Source organism: Pseudochaenichthys georgianus, chromosome 21 (assembly GCF_902827115.2).
Source record: "Pseudochaenichthys georgianus chromosome 21, fPseGeo1.2, whole genome shotgun sequence".
Taxonomy (NCBI): domain Eukaryota; kingdom Metazoa; phylum Chordata; class Actinopteri; order Perciformes; family Channichthyidae; genus Pseudochaenichthys; species Pseudochaenichthys georgianus.
This window is the reverse complement of record NC_047523.1, coordinates 30,579,713-30,604,777: the sequence shown is the minus strand read 5'-3', so window position 1 is coordinate 30,604,777 and position 25,065 is coordinate 30,579,713. Positions and strand designations below refer to the sequence as shown.

The following is a 25,065-nucleotide window of genomic DNA, read 5'->3' as shown; positions in this document are numbered from 1 at the left end:
TCCCAGCCAGGCTGCGGGTGTGTGTGTGTGTGTGTGTGTGTGTGTGTGTGTGTGCTCGGGCTGGTTTCGGGCTGGGTTTCGGGCTGGGTTTCGCTGTGTCTCGCTGTCTCGCTGACGGCCACTGGGCTCACAGGGAGGGGGGGGCAGGAGCTCCAACAAGCCGTTTAGGACAGAGAGTGAAAACACACACTATACAGAGATGCTGTGTGAGAAACCAATGCGAAAATCTATTTTAGTATACCTCAACAATGGAATTATGATCAGTAGAAATAGCCATGACATGGGACCTTTAATATAACATTATCATCGGTAAGAGGTTTTCAGAGAGATTTGGCAGAAGAACGCCATGAAATACAGTGCAGAACTATGTTACGGTGACTCCTGTGTATATCAGAGGCAAATCTCACTGCCAACTTTCTGGGCACAAAAGCCCAGAGATAGGCCATCCAATTATAGGCAGCAGAATTAATCTGCAGTCGCCCGACTCCCATAATGAACCCAACAGCACCCTCTCTGGGTCCTTAGAGTGTTAGATGAGAAACAGCGTCTGTGCTCTGTCCCTCCCATATGACCCAACAGGGGAATTAGCCAAAAACTACAGTAAAAATATCACCGCTGCAGTTTAATTCCACTGCAGCTCAACCAGAATTGTTGCAATTTGGTTGGCATTTTGTGTACTAACACAGTATTACACAGTATTACAACAAATTGATTCAAAAATGGAAGACATAAAAGGAAAATGTTTAATAATTCTGCCAGTCTATGCGGGGACAGGGGGATGTCTCTGGAAAAGTATAGCTTGTGCTCAAAGCGCTGCAACAGTATTATCTTCCTTTGGGTGTACGTGTATATGTAGCGCATGTTTGAATGTTTACCATCAGCCCTAGTCTTATTATAGAGACAGCCATCACACTAGATTTCATTCCAAGAAAACCCTGGGGAGGAAGACAATCAACTTCATCTGAGCCTAAATCTGCTTCTTGCAAGCAACTGTGTGTGGTACAGAGAGAGAGAGAGAGAGAGAGAGAGAGAGAGAGAGAGAAATAAGCGAGCATGGCCACAGAGGAGAACTCAAGAGGTCTTGCTGAGGGCAGAGAACGGTTGTTTTTTTCTGTCCGTGTACCGCTCGGGGCAGTCTCTTCTGAAATGGCTCTGCTGGGTGATGGCATTATGTCGCTCTAAGACCTTTGCCTGCTGCCTGAAAAGGGAAGAAAATGCCTTTCTGTCGGTATTTCCGAGAAATACCGCTCTAACGGCATTCAACAGCTCTGCTTTGTTGCCTCACGAGAACAATGAAAAGGTGGCTGAGGCAGAATGTGTGTCAGATTTAGTCTGAGCCGCATTGAGCAGGATGACAGGAGGATGACAGTATCCTCCTGGACCATAATAGTTCTCAGATGTATGGCAAGAAAAATGTCAATGTAAGGACATCATGTTTTCTCTGTGTTTAATTCATGGTGAACTCTGAGCCCAATGCGGAACCAGTAAATGTCTTGTTTTGTTCAACAGCCCAAACTAATTATATTCAATCTAGAAATGTGAGAAATCCTGACAGGGGCTAGATCCAAGACATGTGTGTTTGATCCATTGCATTAAAAACTCCTGATTGGCTTTCATGATGATGTTTAGTTGACAATTTGTGGATTTGATATAACCCAGAAACAAACATTTAAAAGGAATAGAAAACAAGATGATATTAATAAAACTACAGTACATGTGGGTTCATGTTGGGAGGCCTCTGGAAAAATCCTTCATGTTTTTAAACTGTGCAGTCATTTATTATTTTCTTTCTGTGCAGTAATATTTTAATCTGCAAATAATTTCATTTCTGTTCTTCATATGTCAGACACCATCTTGCCTTAAGAGATGTAGCCTACCAAGAAAGTGAGAGTTGGAGAAAAAGAACTGAATTCAAATGCACAACCATTGCTGTATCATCATCAAGACCAACCACTTCTTTATAATAACTATTTAACTTCAAGCCACTAACTATGTACGGTAAAGAGAGGAGCATCATAACAATGGCAATAACTAAATTCCTTAATTCATCAAGTTTAGGAGGGCAGAGACCACACAGTGTATAACCTCAATTTAAAACCCCAATTCTAACATGGAAACACCGTCACATACACAAAAACACGCCCATGGCATGCAACTTTACACACACATTTCCTCATGGATTTTCGATGACTAGAATTCTCTTGAGCAAATTCTCTCGTGTGGAGAGACACACAATTGGCTAACCTGCGATCGATTAAGGACTTTGATCAGCAGCTTTTAAACAATGTGTGGCACTGAGATTGATCCTGAACACAGATTCGTGGGGGGCAATCTGTGTATGTGTATGTGTGTGTGTGTGTGTGTGTGTGTGTGTGTGTGTGTGTGTGTGTGTGTGTGTGTGTGTGTGTGTGTGTGTGTGTGTGTGTGTGTGTGTGTGTGTGTGTGTGTGTGTGTGTGTGTGTGTGTGTGTGTGTATACTGACTTGCTCTCCCTATGGAACACAGCCAACAAACCATGATTTATAGCATGTTGTAGGAGCCAAGTTTACCTACAAACTCACACACACACACACACTCTCGCACACACACACACACACACACACACACACACACACACACACACACACACACACACACACACACACACACACACACACACACACACACACACACACATTTCCCTGAGGTTTCGAGCTACAATATTTCTGAACTGAACTCTGTAACAACTTGGCTAATTTATCAAATTGAAGAAAATACAATTTTAAAGACATAACATAACAAAATAATCTATGAAATATATTTTAGTAATACAAGGGCAATTGTTGATAAATAATCAGGTATATAATATACTAAAGTATTATCTAACTCAGAGGTGTCTGAATGAATGCATCTTGAATTGAATCGTGACCTCAAATACTCAGCACATCATTTATGACTAACGGTTTCACGTCAGATATATATGCTTGAGAATACATCAATGTGACTAATGGCTTTTGTAACTTTGGATTTTTGTAAAGCTGGCCAATCATTGATGCAATTCGTGTTGAAGGTCAAACTCACTCAATTGATCAAATGTGTCCTGATGGATTTGAGATCATTTATTTTCTTGCCAACCAGAGTCTATTGAAGGTTTCCCATTACTTACATCAGCGAGCCTGCCCTAATATATTGTGCATTGTGTATAACATATTGTGTATGAGTAATAAGTCAGGCAGTTTATAAGATCGAAATGATAGAAACGGAATTGCCTTATAAAGTATGACAAAGAGAATATCATATAGGGAGAAAAGCACACAAAGATAAGAAGACAAATATGTCTGCAATGACACAGCATTTTTAGTTTGGTCAGACAAGCTTGATATAAATGTATGCTCTGTTAAGAAGAACTGCTTTAAAAATGTCTCTGTGGAATTCCCTAAGTCGAGAATGTCCTTGGCTCACTCGCCTTCTTTCTTCTGCTACTCATTGTCTTTTTTTCTGCATCTTGTTCCCTCGCCTGCCTGTCTGACTGCCTGCCTGTGTAACCCAGTGGCACATCCACGCTGTGAATCACCTCCAGTATGGAGCATCCAGCCTCTAGTGCAGTTTGACTTCTACCCATTTCACTTGTAGTCGTTTTTACAACAGAAGCACTGTATGTTTCTGGATGCTATGTATTAGTTTCTAGGGAAACAGAGTGCTTTGGCAGCAGCAGGGGGTTTCCTTGGTAAACAACAAACATCAAAACCTTAAGATCTCAAATTGGGTTGTTCTGCAGCAGAAGGTCCTCTCTGCATAACTATAACTGATACAGAAAGGTCTTTATTCAAATGTATTTTATTTTCATAAACGGCCCCCCTACAACCCCTTCCCTCACTCATTATCCGTTCTGTCATTCCTCTGTTTGAGTGTTTATGCAAAAACACACACGTTAGGATCAGTTCAAAGCAAACACACACACACACACACACACACACACACACACACACACACACACACACACACACACACACACACACACACACACACACACACACACACACACACACACACACACACACACACACACACACACACACACACACACTCACGGTCACAGCTGCAGCAGCAGTTGTAGACTGCTGTCAGCCCTGCCCTGCCTGACCCACTTTGGATGTTTCTAGAATAGGAGAAGGGCTTTTCCAGCGTGCAAAGGACAAACCCATTCATGTTGCTTCTGTTGCCATGGAAAGGTAGCAAGGGGAAGAGACAACGCTTTTCCAATCCTCTCATATCAACAACATCTCTGACATCTCAACATTTACTCATCTGATTCAGTCAGACGCTGACGCACTGCTGTGTACCGTAAACACACCCCTGAATAAACAGCCGCGATGCAGGAAGGCATTTATCTCAAATAGGTCTCTAGATCATGTAAACTAATCTAATGATCCGATCTATGTAACATGATCTGATGATCTATGGATCTAATCTGGTGAGATAATTAGAGCCAGAGCAGTGAGATGATGGGCTAGCCCCAGCTGTATGTGCCCACAGCGCACCGTTTGAGTGTAATAGGATTTACAACTCAGATCTAATCCCTTAAAAATCTGTGATCACTGGCTCTGCATCTGCTATCAAAATGAATGGAGGATTCCAAATGAAAGCCGATATGACGGAGAAAACACAAGGCGCTCCAAGCATATTCCCTCAAGTGCTGGAGGACTGGAAACCACATCTGTGCATTCTAATGAACGCCACAGAAAACACTTTTTTAAGTGTGTTGTATATCGGTCTGAAGAGCTTGTCATAATAAAAGCATTTAAGATTAGGATGATTAATATAGATTTGTGATGGTTTGGACACGTTTTCTTTGAATTTCACCAGGCTTGAAAACACAATTTGTGTCACTGCCAATCAATACAGCCCATAACAATAGCTAATCTGGCACATCTGGCACTTTCAAATGTCTCAAGATGCCTGGAACACATACACCACTGGATGAGCAACAACTCCCTCCAACTGAATATCAGCAAATCAGAGGCCATTCTGATTGGAACACCACATCAAACACAAACAACTGATATCCCTCATATCAGCATCAATGGCCACTCCATTCCCCTCTCCCCACTTGTAACGAGCCTTGGTGTGAAACTGGACTCATCCCTTTCATTCCAAGCACACATAAAGACGGTCTGCCAAGCCTCATACTACCACCTGAGAAACATCTCCAAAATGCAACACTCCCTCACCAAACCGGATGCAGAAAAACTGGCCTTCATCACCTCTCGCATTGACTACTGCAATTCTCTGCTTGCAGGCATTCCAGCAAAAACCACTCAGAGACTACAATATTATGTACAAAACTGTGCCGCCCAGATACTCACAAAAACACGCAAATCAGAGCACATCACCCCCATCCTTCACTCACTCCACTGGCTCCCTGTAACACCGGATTAACTACAAAGTCTTCATAATAAAGACCCCACTCATAAAAAACCCACTCATCCTCACCATGCTCTGTTCTCCCTGCTGCCCTCCGGCAAGAGGTTCCGCAGCATTAAGAGCAAAACAGCCAGATTCTGCAATAGCTTTTCCCCCCATGCCATCAGACAGCTGTACAGCAAGTAGACCAGTAACACAGAGATTACATTACGCTGTGTAAAGAGCACATATTTTTTATAAAGTATGTCTATTTTATGTATATGTATAGTAAGTCTTTATATTTTAAACGCACACTTTATCTTTAATTTTATCAGCACCACGTCACTATTATTTATTTATATGTACAATTTTAACAAGTTTTTATATTGTCCTGTTCCTGTAAGCCAGTACAACGAAATGTTGTTTTAATAGTACACGCTGTGTCTTGTTGAAATGACAATAAAGTATGTCTATGTCTAATGGTCTTCAACGCCACCAACCACTCTGGCCCCACCTACCTACAGGAACTGCTAACCAGAAAACATTCCTATACCTCACGCACACTCAGGTCAGGCAGCTCCAATCTCCTGGCTGTGACTCAAAACTGGTCACCATGGGAAACCGTGCTTTCTCCTCCCTGGGTCCACGTCTGTGGGATCAGCTTCCAGAGAACATACGGACCTCGGCATCACTCTCAGTTTTTAGGAAATTCCTCAAGACCCACCTGTTCCACACCGCATTTTACTGACTGTCCTTTATTTTATTTATTTATTTTTAAACCTTTTATGCTCTTAACCTTTTATTTTTATTTTTGATATTGCCATATTTTATCCAATATGCTCCTTTAGATATATTTGTACTTATTTTTCCTTATAGCTTTGTGAAGCACCTCGATATGACGTTTGTCTTTAAAGTGTGCTCTATAAATCAAATGTATTTATTATTATTATAATCTAGAGTCTCAGGAGTTCAATAAGCAAAGCCAAAGGGAATACTGGTGTTAGAGACACTTCTACTCCCTCATCTCGACAGATCTCAGTGGAAATCTGTGTGTTACTTATATATATAATATATATATACTTCAATACTATGATTATATATCTATATAGATAGATAATATATAATCATAGTATTTAAGTTCTGTTCTCTGCAGGCTCAGCTGTCAAAGGGAAGTCAAATGCCTCTTTCACATGGGGTATGAAGACAACTTTGTATGTCTGCCTATGTGATCAATAATCGTATATGATGTGTGGTACATTAGACTTTATTCGCTCACAAAAAGAAAACTCTTTCCTGGGGGCGATATTAAATCAAGCACACCCTAAAAGCCATTAGTCTTCCTAAGCTGTGTGCTCTTGTGATTCTACGGTGAATTAGAGAAAATAAAGGGAAGAAGGGAGAGAAGAAACGTGTGCAAAGAGGTGTGGAGGGGTGAGGAGAGAAACAGTGGTAAGTGCAGTATTTTCAAAGGAGCCCCCTGACAGAAAAGCCTGATATCACTCGGTAAAGATTTTTCCTAATTATCATTTGAGGGTAAAATTAATGGACTATATTCCCATTAGGCCTCTAACAACAAATAACTCAAAATTAAAGCATGAGAAAACAGAGAGGCTGCCCTGTTTTCTATACAGCTTCAAAAATGTGGATAAAAAATACTCCCTTTAGAACGGCTTTCTCCATTATTTTTATATAGTTGGGATTTGTTCTCATCTTGCAGACAGCAGGGTCGTGCTTTTTAAAGCCTAACGACACAGTTGACCAACACTTGTGCTGGCACTGTTGCTGTGGATTAACAGCACTATTCTGAGGCTCAGGGAGGCCATAAATGGCTCTATAAAATGGCCGTTGCAGGTGTGATGTGCAAGTCAACTTGGCCTACACATGTCTCACTCAGTATTCAATTTCAACCAGCTCCCAATTGTCCACAATTAAATGCTTAAATATGTATACACCACACTCAAATAGGCCATCTTACAAAGCCTGATATTTGTTTGTCTTTTTCCCTGGCCAGACATTAATTCCCTGACCAAATGACAGCATGGTCTGTCGACACCTCAGCTGTGGGGCTGCTGAACGCTGGTAATCAAATGAAGAAATATATATACCACAATCCAATTCCAATGTGACAGAGGAGGACAGACAATTTGGCACATGATCAGATCCACAAAAAGATCTTGAGATATGGACACACAGATCAGAACCTGCAATTTTGATGCAACCTGAGTCTGACCCATGTCCAGATGTGCTGCAGTATGGATGATGTATACCATTTTAATCTGTGTAAACACTAGGTCAAGGGGCAATCATCATACTGTACTGTTCAAATTTAACATAAAAACAGAAAGTGTACAGGAGAGGCTTGGCCATCAAAATGTCTCTCTTTGTGAACAGGGTGAAAGACTAAACTCTGCTTTGAGGTTCCTTTTTAAAAACAAATGTTAATTTGAATGCAAGATAGCCATTAAATAGTGCAACATTGTGTTTAATCCATTGGAGTCACAGTAAGTGTGCTGCAACAGGTTTGATACCTGATGATTTCAAGAGGAGCATACAGTCGCCTTACATTATTTACTAACAAGGACAAATAATTGGGGTAATTTCTTTCCAAAATGAATTACCCTCATTTATGTTTTGGAAAAAAATAACGTTCACAGTTGGCACTGATTCCAGCAGAGAACTAATTGTTGGGAGTGCATTAGAACAATCCCAGGTTTCCACATTAGAGCAAATTTGTTCATGACATTTCCATAAGTAGAATGAATATCAGCTGGAGCAATAAGAGGCCATTGGCCTACGGATTCGTAAAATTATGCGAGAAAAGATTGAAAGGCGTAATCCATTCCACTGGAGATACTGACCTTTTTGCTTGCAGATAAATTCGTTTTATTTCTGGGTTTTTATGATGTGCTTTGGTAGCCTATAAGCAGTTTAGAAAAACCTGCATGTGCTTCATAACGATCAGGCCCCTTTTTAGAATCGCCGAGTTGACAGCTCGGCAAGCCTGTCTAAAGCATTTGGTACAACTCGTCAGGAGCCGTGTGCTACCTGGAATCAATGCAAATCAGAGGCAGGTTGCTTTCAGTGGCCTAACACACACAACATAATCCTCTCTCCCCCTCATTTCAACTTTTTACGCACGGAGGTGCAATTTGGCAATGTAATTAGCAATAAATGAGAATCATTCATTTCATTATCACCTTGTGTACTTTAACTACAGGAAGCAATGTGATTATGACAGTCAAATGCCTAATTAGAGCTATCAACCAGTGGTTGAATGCACATGTTTACACTGAATGCACAACACTGTGCCAACAAAGCAGGCAATCTGCACACTAAAGTTCCCAGACCTTGTCTCCGTAGTCTTCGTTTCCTGAGGCCGAAGATGCGCACTTTAGAGAAGATGTCGACCAGGTTCCCATTGCAGAGCCCCTTGTTCTTGTTGGGGCTCTTCCTCCGTCGGTTGGGCTGCGGCCGCTCTAAGTGCTGCTCCCGTGCCTGTCTCTTCTGTCTGATCAGGCCACTGGCGATAGCAGCAGCCATGGCTCAAAATGTCACAGCTGCTCAGGTCCAGTCTGAACAGGGGGCTCAGACTAGACAAACAGCCGCCTCTCGGAGCTCGCAGCCCGGGTCACAGTCCCATGGTGGCGGCTGAGTGGTCCGTTCCGTGAAGTCAAATGTCAAATATATATATATTTTTTAGAGGAGCTGGTCTTCTGGATTCGTCCAAATACTACATTGTCATTGCTATATTAAAACAGATGACATCGTCGAAAGATTCTTGGACATGATGGAAAAAAATTAGATCAGTTCATGCGTAATTCCATACATGCATCAATAAACATAGTCTTGAGGAAGAGCTACGCCAAACTCACGCGGACCGAGATTTCAGAGGATCATTCATACCTGCACACAGTGATGTTTTTGTTCATTGTCTGTGACATGTTCAGCAGCATCGCCTCCTTAAATGTCCACTACCGGCTGCAGCGTCCTTACAGCACAGCACCCACTCTTTCCTCTTTTACCCCTCCGTTTTTTCCTCCTTCTTGCAGACGAGGTTGCTCTATCAGAAGTCGCTCTTTGGGGTGCCGGTGGGGACGCCTGTGCATGTGCGCCGACAGCAAACACAGACGCCTCATGCGAAGATCACCACCCGAGTGCAGGCACAGCAGCACCGGGCGATGCGAACTTCAAGTTTGCAAGAAGCTATCCGCGACAGCGACTGATCATTAGTCACACACTTAGAGATGGAAAGAAATACGCAACCGTAGTAAAAAAAAATGATGCCGCAGCATAAATCAATGCAAACTTGTATTCCAGCTACCTTCCGGTCTGCAGGATTCTCAAAACATGTTGTCTTTACAGTATTCCATACTCACAACAGGGTGCGATAGGAACTGTGGAGGAGAAGAAAACATCCCCAAAGCTGATCTGAATCCAGTGGAGATGACGTCTGCATTGTGTGACAAGCTGCAACTTAACCCCCCCGGCGATCAGCAGACAGTTCGACGCACCATGGGTTTTCCATCAGAGCCCAAGGCGGGAGATGGCATGTATGGCGATCGGTGCGTAAAGGGAATAGGGAAAGTCACGCCACTGCGATTTCCCACGCTCAGAGGGAAAAAAGCTGAAAGGAAGCAGTAGTCACTCGCTTGAGTCTTTATACCCCCCGATCAACAAATCCTCCCCCTCAACAAGTCCTAATCACTCGTTAGTACACGCCTGAGTGTGGCGTTGACCTCCCTCACCGAGCCCCTGCTTGAAGGGGAATGAGCAGCAGGGTTTTAATGCTGACGTTAGATGGCGAGATGTTATCCTTGAATGCTTCAGTTTGGGCTCTTCAGTACTTGTGCTTTAAAATAAGGCAGATGCAACTAAACACTCTTTGCTAAATACCTGGAATTCCCTTTAAAATGTACTAGCCAATATGTTTTTTTTTAAATCAAGTAGATCTCATAACGGTAAATAACATTAACTGCACACGTGGAACACACGCATATATTATATTGTTTTAATTGCAAGTCTTTAAGGCTGTGAGCTACGTTTGCAATGTGTGTTCAGCATCAGGGACAGAGCCACTCATTTCAGCATTGCACAATGATGGAGGAAAACGTTTCCTTAAATCGGTCAATATAATCTTTACTTGTACGACCACCAGAGACTGCAAGATATCTCATATACCCCAAGCATCTGGATATCCACTTAATGCTCCACTCCAAATAATTTCTCTATTAAAATAATGAATTAGACGTGTTGTTTAACCGCAAAAACCATCCTTGTTCTTGTTTTGGGATTAATATCATCCGAGTTTCAATCACAGGCACGGAAATTGAAACTCAAGAGAGCCATCTGCTGTTTGTGGCTGTAATTAAACATTTAGGCTCATAGGGGAGTGGAGCGCTTTAGTGCACTGCCCTGTGCGTCCATTCTGCAGCACCTGTTGCTATGATTGAATATAGAATGGGTTAAACTGGCTGGCAGATGCACAACTACAGAGGGTTCATTCACACACGTTTTTTTTCAATGCAACAACGTCAATATAAAAAAAAACCGTAAAGTAAGTTATCCCCAGCTGAAAGGAACTATGACGTTTTCGCAATCGTGAACTCCAAGGCACCTGGCTTGGTGTTCTGGGAGCCAGGTCTATAATAGGGCAAGGTATACTTAAAACGATTGAAAAAGAGTGTCCATCTAGCCTGGCGTGAATTCAGTCTCTTAGCCTTTTTGATGTATTCTAGGTTTTTATGGTCTGTCCATACCAGGCACGGCTGAGTGGCCCCCTCTAGCCAATGTCTCCATTCCTCTAAGGCTAGTTTCACTGCCAGTAGTTCACGATTGCCTACGTCATCAAAGTAAACTGACGCTTTCCCCCCGTGGCAACATTAGTGCCTATATGAAAACCCAAATTATCTTTTAAATGCCTTATTCAATTCAATGTAAGGGATATTTATGACCCTGACTGTTTTAAAATCATTCGTGTGTAAACCAGTGCTCAGGTGCATCACCCCCCCTCCTCACCCTACTCCACTCGCTCGAGCTCTGCCTATGGAAGCACACCTGACTTTATGTCCCGCGTGCACAGCCTCCAGTCCCACGCTACAGCAGACACACTGCAGTTAGCGCTCCCACCAGCAGCGGACACTGTCAGCTCAACAATGGTCCCTCAGCCCCAAGACCCTGCAGAACAGCACCGTCACAGCACCGCCTCTCTATCGGATAGGGTTACTATTTCACTCACATTGATAATCAATCTTCTTCAGTTAACGCTATACAGAGGGGAAGCACTGGAATGTAAATCTGCAATAATAATACTATTAATAATAATAATAAAAATAATAATATAAGAGCCTGTGTAGCATTACTGTCCAATTAGAAGTATTTTTTTTTATTTAAGTTTGAAAAATAATTAGAGCAACTTATGAGTTTAAAACAATCTCGATCCCAATGTGAACATACTGTATATATGTTACAAACACATTTGGACCATATCAAAGTATTATTGATCACTGTGATGTCTTGAGCAATTCAAGTATTTAACACATAACTATGGCACTCTAAGACCAAAAAAAAGAAAACACATTTGTCTGGATCCAGGGAGAGTAGAGGAGACGAGAAGCTTTGCACTTATTTTGCCTTTTTTAGTCACACAATATGAGTTTGAATGCATGGATAGTTAAGACAAGCTTTCTACACTATAGAAGCATGCACATGCAAAAGCCTTACCACAGCAGATATACATATAGGAGCCAGGTAATCAGTATAAACCCAGAGAATGTTTTAATATCAAACAAACGCTGGGTGTGAAAAAGCACATCAAACCCCTGTGAAATATTCATTCATGAAGCAAAACAAGGACCCACATACCTACATTTTTTTTCCTCCTACATGTGAACGAATGAGACTCCATGGCAGACACATTCCAAAGCCCTCTAAACCAAAACCCTTTCCTGTGACCCCATTTATACCACCCCACGAGGAGCTAACACGGTTAGGGGGGACTGACAGTTGCCCCAAGCTGTTCACCGACACTTCATTCATTCTTTAAGTTAGAGTAACACATTCGGACATTTTGTCTGAGACTATAGCTGCAAATGAAAGAGGACTAAATGTTGCCTTAGGATCTTATTTGGAGGAAATTAGCCTGTCACAAGAAAAAATAAGTAATGTGCATATCAGCTAATGCTGGTCTATTATCAAGCAGATAACAGATACCATTATGCCCTGCAGAAAGTCTATGGTAAACATGGAGACCCAAAGATTGAGCAAAGAATATGTGAAGCAGTCTTTTGAAGCCCCATCCTCGTCAGGACACAACATTTTAATCAAATCTCCTCAGAGGAAATTGCATTACTGTTCGTTAGATGTCCTGCGGCAGAGGCAAAGCAAATGTCACCCAATGGAACCGGGATAAACAACCCGTTCCATTATTGCCATTACTTTGCCTTATGGCCATGTTCTTTGTCACCCAGTCTGATAAGGAAAACAGTGAGTGGGACTCAGCACTTCTGAGTGCTGGTGAGATAAAAGGAGCTTAACTTGCTGGAATCAAATGACTTTGCATTATCAAAGACAGGGAGCTAATTTAATTTAAGACGAGTAATGCTTTTGCTTAGCTAGGATTTATGTCATGTTTTCTCTCAGTGTGTTTCTCCTCCTCCCGATGCTTCAGCTGTTGAATCATTCAATATTATCAGTCCATCTACTGAAGCTATAAAAGCTATGAGTCTAATAGTTTGAGCTAATCAGGGCGCTAAAATGGACGAGTGCACTTCAAAAGCTTGTGAGGTGGAATGAAAATGGAGAAATTGACTTAATTAGTCACAGATTAAGAGGGAATGGTGAGGCCCTGGAGGAGGGAGGGGGCCGGACAGATCAGAGGATCATTATACATCAAACCCTGAAGAGCAATGCTGTACATTATAAAGCGACTGTGTCCAAAACTATTCATTATTATAGTCAAAGAAACCTAAATGTATCATAAGAGAACATTTAAAAAACAGACTTGACAGAAAATCTATAAAGAGAGAAAAAACGAACTATTTTTTCAATACAAAATAACCATTAACAGCATTAGTGTAACCACAGCAAAATTGAAAGAGAACAACGTTTTTAACCTCATTTTCTTTTACATTTGGCAATGAGATCAAATAGTTTTTAGACTATTTTCCTGGCTAGCTGAATATGGGGAAAATGTGTCTAAGAGAGTGCACAAAACTTTCTTTCATGGTGTGGACCCAAACTAATTGAGAAGTTTCAATGAAGGGCAAGCAGTCTATATGGAATAGTGCTATGATCCAAAATACAATGATCTTAAGAAGCTTAAAGCAGGAACTGTTAGTTTTGTTAGTATTATATCTCTGTTTAATTAATATCATCAAGTCCGCTAACCCTTTTTTGTTGTCATTTCCTGTTTTACTTTGATAATCTCCTCTCTCATTTCAGGTAGTTCGACTCCTACCTGTGTGTTCACTGACCTGATTACCTGCCCCGCCCTTATTGTTTGCACCTGTAGAGTCCCTTGTGTGTGTATTTATTCTGTGCTTTCTCTGTGCCAGATTGTTTCGAGCCTTATGATACTTGTCAGCCAGTTGTTATAGAGCTACACATTGAAGTTACATGTTTTGGAGTCCTTGCTTTACATGAGACTTTGTATTGCCTTGCTTATCACCTTAAGTACATTCATTTTTTTAACCATCTGGAGTCGTGCATTTGGGTCCTATCATGTTCGTGTGTGCCCCATTCGTAACAATACTTCCTGCTGCAGTCTCTAACATGCAGGTGAAGGAATACATTCAATAATTCATTAATGAATACATGAGATAGCTGAAGTGATTAGCTGAGAAGCAATTATTTAGTGTTGCTTTACTGCCAACAAATCCGCTCTTGGTGCAGTGTCAATGAATAATATATTTGAAAAGGATAGAAAACAACCCTGGAGAGATTTGGTTCCAAACGAGTGGCGGAGCGGGTGTCGTAAGCCTCTGCTCGTAGACATTCAAGTCATCGTATACAATATAAAATCTCTGAAATGTACATCACATAATCGCCATCAGGTGCACTAAATATGCCACCAGAGAATATGTATAGCCGCATTACGATACGTCTCTGTGTTGTGCGGGTGACTGAGTGCTGCACCATCTCTCTAGGGAGGAGATTAGAGAGAGCCTGGGGTGTGGAGCCCACTGACGGAGAATTTAATGAAACACAGTGGCGTCAAACCGTGAGCTGCACTCACAAGTTTACTCCCAGATTTAAAAAAGTACTGTAGATAACACTTTTGTTGCTGAACTAAAACTAAAACTAAAAACACCCACAGGTGAAAAAAAAACCTGAGAAGAGGGGTGTGATGTTAAAGAGGCCCTCGTTTTTTTTGGTTGCCCTTTCCTCTAGTGTGTTATATCGTTTTTTGTAGTAAATGGTCTTCAAAGGCTAAAATCCCAAAGTTCCCCCTAGGAAGCTTCTCTACCACAGGTGAAAAGAGGTGCTGCAGCACAGGCAGTATGAGAAAAATAAAGACCATTTGTAAAGCATGTTAACGTCACAGTAGAGGCACAACACACAAATATGAATCTGAAAATAGCACAATATCTCCTCTTTAATTTGGTCGTCTCGATTGCATTGTGAGTTTTCATGGTGATAATTGGCTAATGGAGCAACATATTAGGTTGTCTTGGTAAGTATAACTGTAAAAAGAAAGTTCAGTCTGGTAACAGAATATATAATATTTGTGGCTGTAGGCTTTTCTGTCGTTTACTCGGGTTTAACACATTTAAATAAAACCTGATTACAGCAATGGGAGGGTAGCACAACTGGGTGAGTGCCAGTGATTAAACACAGGCCTGTAGCCCCTCATCAGCAGTAATCAATTCACGACCGCAGAAGAAAAAGCCCAGCAACCCAGTTATATGGTGCATTATTTAGGATGAAGCCCACCGAACGTTTTTTAAGGACACGTTTGATAACTATAAAGAGAGCGATGCAGAGGCCGAATAAGAGTGTTACAATTCTCTAAGGAATCAATATGCTGGTCACACACATTTCCTCTCTCGCTCTCTTTCTACCTGTCTCTCTCTCTCTCACACACACACACACACACACACACACACACACACACACACACACACACACACACACACACACACACACACACACACACACACACACACACACACACACACACACACACACACACACACTGCTACATCCTTTGATCCTATTTTAAGTCTGCAGCAGTGAAGGAATGTGCCTCGTCAGCTGCACTGCAGAGCGAGGTTCCTTGGAGAAGCCCCGGGCAGTTGGGGAGAATATCAATTAGTTCAAACTCCCCTGGCAAGGCCTGCATCTGGAGCTGAAGGCTGACACCAAGTGTATGTGTGTGTGTGTGTGTGTGTGTGTGTGTGTGTGTGTGTGTGTGTGTGTGTGTGTGTGTGTGTGTGTGTGTGTGTGTGTGTGTGTGTGTGTGTGTGTGTGTGTGTGTGTGTGTTTGCGTGCGTAAGTGTTGCGTGTGTGCGTGCGTAAGTGTTGCGTGTGTGCGTGTGTGGACGTTATTGTTTATTGCAAGGTGGGCAAACGTGTGGGTGCATGGGTGTGTAGGTAAGCAAAAACAATGTGTGTGGCCACTTGAAAATGCATAGGGTGTGTGGGTTAGCACATCAATATTAATACATTTCTGATGTAGGTCAAGGACCCGGTGTTTTTTGGAGCTGGAAGGCTTAATAGAATGGTAATGAGGGTGATGGTCGGGGGTCAGGACCATTCGGAGATGTGATATGGGGGAAACCAGGTCAGTGAAAACGACTTTGAGTGCTGTGTCTGCAAGACAAGGTTGAAAACAATGATACAACCCAGGTTACATTCAAAATTAAGACTATTTTAAGACGCTGTTCCTGTTGAAGGTCAGCATTTCCAGTTAAATCTTCTTAAAAATATAAATATAATAGCCTCTGTCCTTGTTGTATTCGGTGATTTTCAACTGCAGAGGGTACCTGACGAGAGAGATGAAGAAGCACCACAGGCCCACACCTGTCTGCATCACCAACACTACACAGACAATCATGTGAAACTATTCCTTTCAGCTCTGCACTTGATCAGCTACTTCTTAATTATGTCTGATAACACTTTTAACAAGATCAGGTTCCTTTGTTTCTCGAACAGACACAAGGTCTGATATGTTTACAATGCAGTCAACATACCTGAGCATTGTAATAGTATGATAATGGGGTGGTATATAAGTCACTATTAGTTAGTTCAACATTAACTCCAACAATAACACAAAAAAGCAACCAAACAGTTGAATGACAATCACGTTGAGCAAACTGCAACTTGAAGATGCAATGATTGATTGTTTTCATAGTTTATACACGATACTTTTCACAATGCACTAAGGAGTATATTCGATTTGTGTTTAAAAATAATATGTCATAAAGCTTTACATGCATGAACTACCATTGCGGGGGAACATTGACTACACTTTTCCAGATATAAACTTTCTTAATGACAAAGCAACGACTGTCATCTTTTTAATAAGACCATAACACTAAAAAATGATACCTCCATAAAATATTATGTCTAGTGAGTGTGTTTCAGTTCACTCCTGTTTTAATGATTCCTTCCTAGGAGTCTATTAAGGTGTACTCATAGGATATGCACCATAGATCCCACAGGAGACCGTGTGTGAAAGCCACTTCTGATTGAGAACCGCAATAAAGTTATCCCAATGAGACAATGAAAGACTAATGATGTCTATAAGTGCAGCTCCAGCTAATGACGATCAGCGCCATAACTTTGGCCGCTTTGAACCTTCTTGGCGCTCAGACTGAAGTGAGAAGAACAGAAGAAACCCTGCCACGACAGAAATGATGTGTGTGCGTGTGTGTGTGTGTGTGTGTGTGTGTGTGTGTGTGTGTGTGTGTGTGTGTGTGTGTGTGTGTGTGTGTGTGTGTGTGTGTGTGTGTGTGTGTGTGTGTGTGTGTGTGTCGAGTGACTGGAAGCTATAATGGAGGAGACAGGGGGACATGGAGTGCAATGATTAGTCTGAAGTGACGGGGTTAATACTCCTGTATGACAGCGGCCATTAACCAGCAGACATTACCACACACTCAGACAGCCATTAATGCCGTCACAGATCAAATGTTACCAAAGCTCTGAATACATCAAACACTTCACACACTCAGTGTCCCAGGATACACTCGTACGTCTCATTGGACGGGCACCACGTGACATCATAGTGTGTGAATAGACTGTGGCCCCTGATGGAAAACTCCAAAATACAAACAGTGTTGATTTAAAAACAACAAGTGTCGGTTTGTGTATACGTTTACATTTAAAAATCAGTTTGAAAAATGAGTAACTATCATTTTAACTTTTTTTATTTTAGGTTCTATCTTATTTACTAGGCAGGTGACTTTGTATTTAAATAGATTGTGATACTGTATTCATATCAGAAGTATGCCTTAATCCATGCCTTGCAAAGTATATTCAGTATATTCAGTATTTCTGTCATGGATGTATATTCTTCGGACAAAAGTGATTATTAACATGGATTTGTTTTACTTTTAAGTTAAGAAAATCCATGTGGTGAAGAAAGGTTTAATGTGTCAGCTGCAAACCAATAACCATTAAATAGGGTTACATTACAATACCACATTAAAATATTAGCAAAAAAAATACAATTACTGTATTAACCATGATGTATCTTCATCTGGAACACATTTAAAGATAGCAGGCCCCTTACAGCACTCTAGGGGTACTCTGCTATTACGTTGTAGTCATGTAACATTTTATAAGTTCAATTATATTAGAACTACTTCACGATTTCTAGAGAAAGAATCCTCGTGAGCCGCTGGCTTGAAGGTAAAATGAAGTATAATGTGTTTTTGTTAAGTTCCTTCTTTTAGATAATTGGCACTTGCCAGCCCGTCACATTAACTCACATTCCCTCTTTGGAATTTAGAGACATTTTGACAGGCAAAAAGAAAAGCTGCAAAAAACACATGACTTGCCAACTCAAAACATTTTGGCTCCACAAGTTCACGATAATCACCACTCACATAAATGTAGAGCCAATAACACCACCCACAGTATATTACTAATAAAATGTACAAAAGCTGAAGCTCACTGACACGTTGAAGACAGTATTCATTCAAATGTGTTTATATGTAATATACTGACTTCTTTCTAGCTGTAAGACATAAAAAAGCATTTAATAAACAACTATTTCGTTTTCAATTGGTTTTGGTGCAGTAGGCTTTACCTAGGCTGATCCATGTAATCCGTTAAATCAACTTTGCTGCATTCTTAAATGAAAAATGAAAATGCAGAACCCTGTTGTGTGTTTTTTTTCCCCTTTATATTAGCATCTTTCCATGCTTATGTTGCCTTGACATATTGCTTTACCACCTTTCCGCCACTAGAGAGCAGTACAGAGCTCAGCAGGACACTGCTGCAGGATTACAGCGTTAATGAAGGAGACACAAAGGGGTATGAGAATATTTCTGTAGCTCTGTTCTAAAAAGTTTAATTTTGACAATAATCTCAAAATCTGCCACTAAAATGTAACCCTGACAACTTCTATTGCAAAAGAGCAACACAAGATTTAAAATGATCAAGTTCATTTAAAAAAGGGAAGATTTCTGGGAGAGTAACAGACACTATACTTTATTGTCCCGCTTGTAAGCAAATATCAAAATATTGTATCTTCCACTGCATTAAGATGACAAGCTTTTAGAGCACTTCACTGCATTTACATTGGAACCCTACAAGAAAAAAACACCTCTTGTCTAAAGGGAACACATAGTGCCAAAATACTACCCGAAACATCATGTGTCTGTGTCTCTGATACTGACATGCCCTCGTGTCCAACTCTCAATCAGTATCAAGTCAGCAATCCATCTATCAATCAATGAATTAAAGGATGTCACGTGTTGTGAGAAGTCACTAACATTAGAGTCAGTAGTGATAAGCCATAATGTGTCTGTGCGGTAAAGCTCTGATTGACCCCTTTTACCAACTGGTGTTTAATACACACATGTACACAATGCTTTATACTGATCATATCGACTGTAAAAACGACTCTAAAATGAAATAAATGGAGATACTAGAGCAATGGAATAATGTCAGACATAAAGAGAATAAAAGGAAAGAGGCATTTGTTTTCATTTCCATACGTTATGCAATGTAGGCACACAGTATAGATCAGAGCCTCAGGACACAGTTTCCAATAGCGATCAGTGGTGCAGTGCTGTAAGATCCCACTGTCACTCAGAAGCGGAGCACGGCCAGATGAACACAGATACCATTTTGTGTGTGATAAAGCAGACATTACCCTTTACCAATCCATCGCTGACCCTAACACTGCACTGGGTCAAAACTAAATCAGACAGGATGACACATTATGTAGATATCATGGGGTTTATCTTTTCTTTCTTTGGCTATTTTACACATGTTAAAATGCCTTATTAACCTCTATGCAAGCCAGGATAATTAAATAATAATGATAGATATTTAGGCTTTATAAAAAAGGAGGGATGAGCACCTTTAAAACTGTTTTTATACTCTGTGTCAAACGGAAAAATACAAAAGAGTTGAGGAAAAGATTTTAAAAAACCCACTGTGAAATGGAGTGTTCCATTTGCATGTCTGCTGTTAGGACTTAATGAGAAATGACACATTTGTAATTACAGCGGACTATAATTAGCTGGTGTGTAAGTGAGATGCCAGAACCCAGGACTTTATGACTTGGCTACACAGGGCTTAAACGGAAAAGTAAAGTTGCTTAAACTTCATGCGAAAAAGATTTAAGATTGTATTTGTTTTTCTTCAACATGAAACAGACTGTTGGACAGGGACAACCATTGGCAGGACGAAGCCTGCGATGAAGACAACGGTGCCTTCACTGTACCGCTGAAACTCACTCACCTCCTCCATCACGCCTACTGACAGAGGAGGTGGAGGAGGACGAAGAGGAGGGACGTGTTTTTATCCTGAGCTTCGGGACACATGAGATCGAGGTTTTGGCAGAAGAGAGGACTGCAGATGATGATGATGATGATGATGATGATGATGATGATGATGATGATGATGATGATGATGATGATGATGATGATGATGATGATGATGATGATTGACATGTGTCTGACCTCATATGATGGCTGCGTGGCCTAGCCTCAAGTGATACAACACCACACATTTGTCATTATACAACTTTGTATACTTGTTACTGGTTGTAATTTGGAGTCTAACACATTTTCTCCGTGAAACATGTTTAAATAAATGATTCCTGAAGCATAAAGCAATATTCTTCATCAGTGGGGGAACTATCTTTACTCAAGCACTGTACAATGTTGAGGTTCTTGAACCCGAGTATTTCCATTGTAATACTTTAGACTCATTTAGCTGTACTTTACTTTTGCTAAAGTTAAATGTTGTTTGAGGACTTTTATTTTTTACTTAGATTGTTTTATTGTACCACGTTTCTTAAAAACAGTCATTGTTCTGCTAAAATAGAATAAAAAGAAATATGCATCTTCTGTTGTTTTGTCTTTAACAAGATATGAGTTGTTCGAACATAGATAGACATTGTAGAAGGTGAATGAAGCTCCAGAAAATATAGATTCACAATTGATTACATGTTGTGTTGAGGCACGATGACCCCAGACAATTAAAGCTTAATGATGTACATGTTCAAAGGAAAAAAGCATGTTGTTCTGGCTAAACCACCGGTGAAGAAAACCCCACACAGTGATCACAGTAAAGCGTAGGGTGAAGCCCAGCAAAGCGTGCAGCAGGTGACTGAGACAAAGCGCCGTGCAGTTCCCAGAGGATGCATGTTTTTCTGTTAAACCATTGTTTCAGTGTCTTCCCGGCCAATAGAGGATTTGACCTTTGGACACGGATCTAAAAATAGACGCATTCCCAAACAAGGGGGAGCTTCTGGGATGTACACACGGATGTCTGCATACGCACATGCAGGCACATCAACACGCACATATCCCCCTCTATCAGACCCCCGGACACACGGTCAATTTCTGCTCAGGGAAATGTGCTCCTATTCTATCGATGTGCTTGAATTAGATTGGTTTAAGTCATTTGTCTTAAGGAGATGTCGTAGTTCTATCTCTCGACAGGCTAAAAGCAAACATATCGGTTTTGTTGTGCATTCTCAATCGCAACCATTACATGCATCGATATAACAGTGTGCTGTCCTCACTGCACTTTATAGTGAAAATAAGCCCAACACACAAAACTAGCCATAACGCTGCAGTAATCAATATTTATTTAAAATAAACAATCTAAAAAAATGAATCCATGTAATATTATTCAAACTATATTGCGACTGAAACATCGACTGATGACCTAATCCAGGAGTTCCCTCATCTCTACAGATTGATTTTGTGTCTTTCAGCTAACTGTTTTTGTCTTACGACTAAACTGTTTTGTTTCACCCCGAGCTGTAACTAAGCTCCCATAACCCCCCCCATACTATACTTGTCCAACACTAGAAAGTAGCGATACAAAGTTGGCGACTAGTTGCTGAACACTATGAAGCCGCAAACTCCAGATATTTCCCTCATGTGTTGGTGAAGGTCAACACAGAGCTAAAAATGGTTTCAATATTACACTTACAATTGCCATGTGGCCTAAAACACGACAAAAATCAAATGCAAATGTGGCTACATATCTAATGGATGAGTAAATAGGGTATTATTTGTTTCATATATCGCCTTTAAATGCTAATAATACGAGTTTACCACTTGTTCGTTTCACGTCCAAAGTGACACAATGTGACTCTGAATGCTCATCAAAGTCCATGGTAGTCTGTCCGATACATTCAGATATTTCTTTTGAAATGTCTGGTTGAGGATGCTCGAGTTGGAGGTAAACAAAAACACCAGTGTGTATCCTAGGAAACCCATTGTATACAAGAACATTCATGGGAAATAGTTGATGTGTTGTGACACTAATAGCACACACATGCAAGCATTCCACCTAGAAGCTGCAACAGGAAAGTCCAGATGTGTCCTATGAACATACTGTAGTTCTACTTTATGCATCTAATATCTGATTTGATTAAAATGTTGTTAACAAAGATGGTGGGGACAGAGAACAGGTTTACTTTCAATTACAGAACCAGGAGAACCTGCTTTCCTTCATTCATCAGCTGTTGAAACCCCCCACATACTGCAAGTCAAGTCTCCCACTCTGACACTGTGCTTTGGTCGTATCCACACTGAAACACACACTTTGCAGAGGGACATGGGGAGATACGGCACTCCTTAAGTAAACTAAAACAGACTCCGCATTGCAAGCACACTGTTGCTAAGTAACACACAGGAAGCTCCCTAACTACACTCCAGTACGTTATGTGGCCTACACACGGTGCACAGGTAAACACACTGAGTGAAGTTTGCACGACTCACGGTGTACCCACACGAGTGGGATGGGCAGCCAACATCTTTGGGCACTTCTACTGATTGTTTTCTGACAACATTTACATACGGGCATAACGCTTATAATATATTGACACCATACATTTTGATGACATCAGTGTGCAAGAAAAAAGCAACAGAGAAAAATGTGAAAGAGTGCGAGTGAAAAATGACAGAGTATGAGAATGATTGAGGACAAATAGTGAGAGGGAAGGAGAGAGAGAGAGAGGCCAGCGCCGTGCTGCAGCAGCGGAATAGCCAGGCCATGTAATTGATGGGAGCCCATACTCATAAAACATGAATCTTGTCCATGAAGTGCTGAATCATTTGGTGTGCGCACACATTCGTCCGCCTCCTGCTCCCACACATGCGTACACAAGCAAATATGCACAGCAGACACACACACACACACACACACACACACACACACACACACACACACACACACACACACACACACACACACACACACACACACACACACACACACACACACACACACACACACACACACACACACACAGAGTCCACCCACATCCAGACATCCCATACACACCACACCATGATCCTTCTTTACATGAATCGCCTGCTAACTGAACTTGTGCTACATCTTTTATTGACAAATCCAACATCGAAGACACCAGACAACCCCAACTACCAGCTCCAAAATCCGTCTTTCCCATTCCTTCTACTCCGCCCACTCAGACAGCACCCACCTACTCACTCCTCCCACTGCACTTGAGTATTCCCAATAAAACTATTTTATTATGAGCCCTCTCCCTTTGGGTTGGATCGAGTAAGTGGCTGAGTTCAGCTCTCGGCAGACACTCGATACGAGCGCTAGCTTTGACTTCTTGAGGATAAGTCAACCTAGCAGCATTAGCAGATGGCACACACTGAATGTTACCCGTGTTAAACAGCTTGGGGAAACAACATGTTGGCAGAGCCCCACAAGCTCATGATGGGGATCTATGAGTAAATACATTGACTCTACAGCACACGGTACCGTTGATAACTGTTTGTTTGCATTGGAGCAACATACTGTATGTCATATTGAATAGCAATTACCACAGCGATAACAATATACAGTGTGAGGCCTATTATGTTCTTTTATTTCCGGAGTTGAAAGTAAATGATTGGATGGATCCCAAATTAGAATTACATTATTTGTTCTACACAGGCAAAGTCTGCTGCCAATTAGAGAATGAGTACAAACTCATAAACTCAATATTTATTAGGCTGGAGCAAAGGGGGAGTCGTTTCACTTTGGAGCTGTCCAAATGTTTCATTTTCAGCTTATCCGTGGAGAGCATTTTTTTATGAGCAGTGTGTACAGGAGGCGGCACGGCTACTTAGAAACAAAGCCAAACAGTTAGTGCAGCGGATCCTGAGCATCCACAGCAGAGATGAAACATTTCTACAAGCTCTAAAAAACATGTGTGTAGCACTCGCATGTCTTTATATAATTCATACAGGACAGTCAGTGAGCATTGCTGGCCTTAAAGGTTCAGTGCTCTGGCCTTTACTGTCCAACACACTGGCCGGTACAGTAACAGAGAGATTAGAGTGTGTTCACATGCAGAGGGCACACATTGATCTTTGCTGCATCGTAATACACAGTGGACACTTTGTTGAATATTCATCGCCCTCCGTGCTCCAAGGCGATGAGTCTGGAGGTGGACAGGGGGAAACATGTCATTGAGCGCACACTATAGGGCCTCTTGGAGGACTGTGGATCCTGTGGTTTGCCCACTCCGCTAAAAACACCCCCCCCAACCCTTCATTTTGAAAAAGCACTGCGAGGCAAAAAGCAGCATTCCTATATATGTTGATCTAAGAGATCACAAAGCAGGGAAATACACATTTACGAGGTCAGAGTGAAGATGAGAATGTTTTATATATGAGAGGCACTCATGTAAAGTGGATGAAAAAAAGAGGGGGTTTCACAGGATTTACATAAGGGCTCAAATATGCTATATAACATATGATTACACATGCATGTTTTCAGCTTTTTGATGCATTAACGTTCTCAGTTCAAGTTGCCCTGGATAATTAGCATGTCTCTCTTCTTCCTGTCACTGACACTGACTCGTATATTTTAAATAAACACCTCTGATGTCTTTAATTCAACACATGCTGCAATATTGCCACCCCGCCCTGTCATCGCTTATTCTCCGTTTAGCGTGATAAAAAACGCCGGCCATTGTTTTCTGTGTGTGTCCGCTGTGCAGGCATTGTGAGAGTGTGACAGCAACACTTTG

At 41.3% G+C, this 25,065-nt stretch overlaps 1 protein-coding gene across 4 annotated transcripts in view; it reads right to left on the bottom strand.

Moving 5' to 3' along the window:
• Positions 1 to 25,065, bottom strand: part of fgf14 (fibroblast growth factor 14) — a 117,876-nt gene that overhangs the window by 30,609 nt on the left and 62,202 nt on the right. The window contains exon 1 of one of the 4 annotated variants that reach the window (XM_034109634.2): positions 8,729 to 9,274. The exons of the other annotated variants lie outside the window; for them this stretch is intronic. Within the exon in view, the coding sequence (XP_033965525.1) occupies positions 8,729 to 8,921 (193 nt within the window). The 5' untranslated portion in view covers positions 8,922 to 9,274. Of the gene's footprint in view, positions 1 to 8,728; positions 9,275 to 25,065 lie in introns of those variants that run through there. 4 annotated transcript variants of the gene reach the window in all.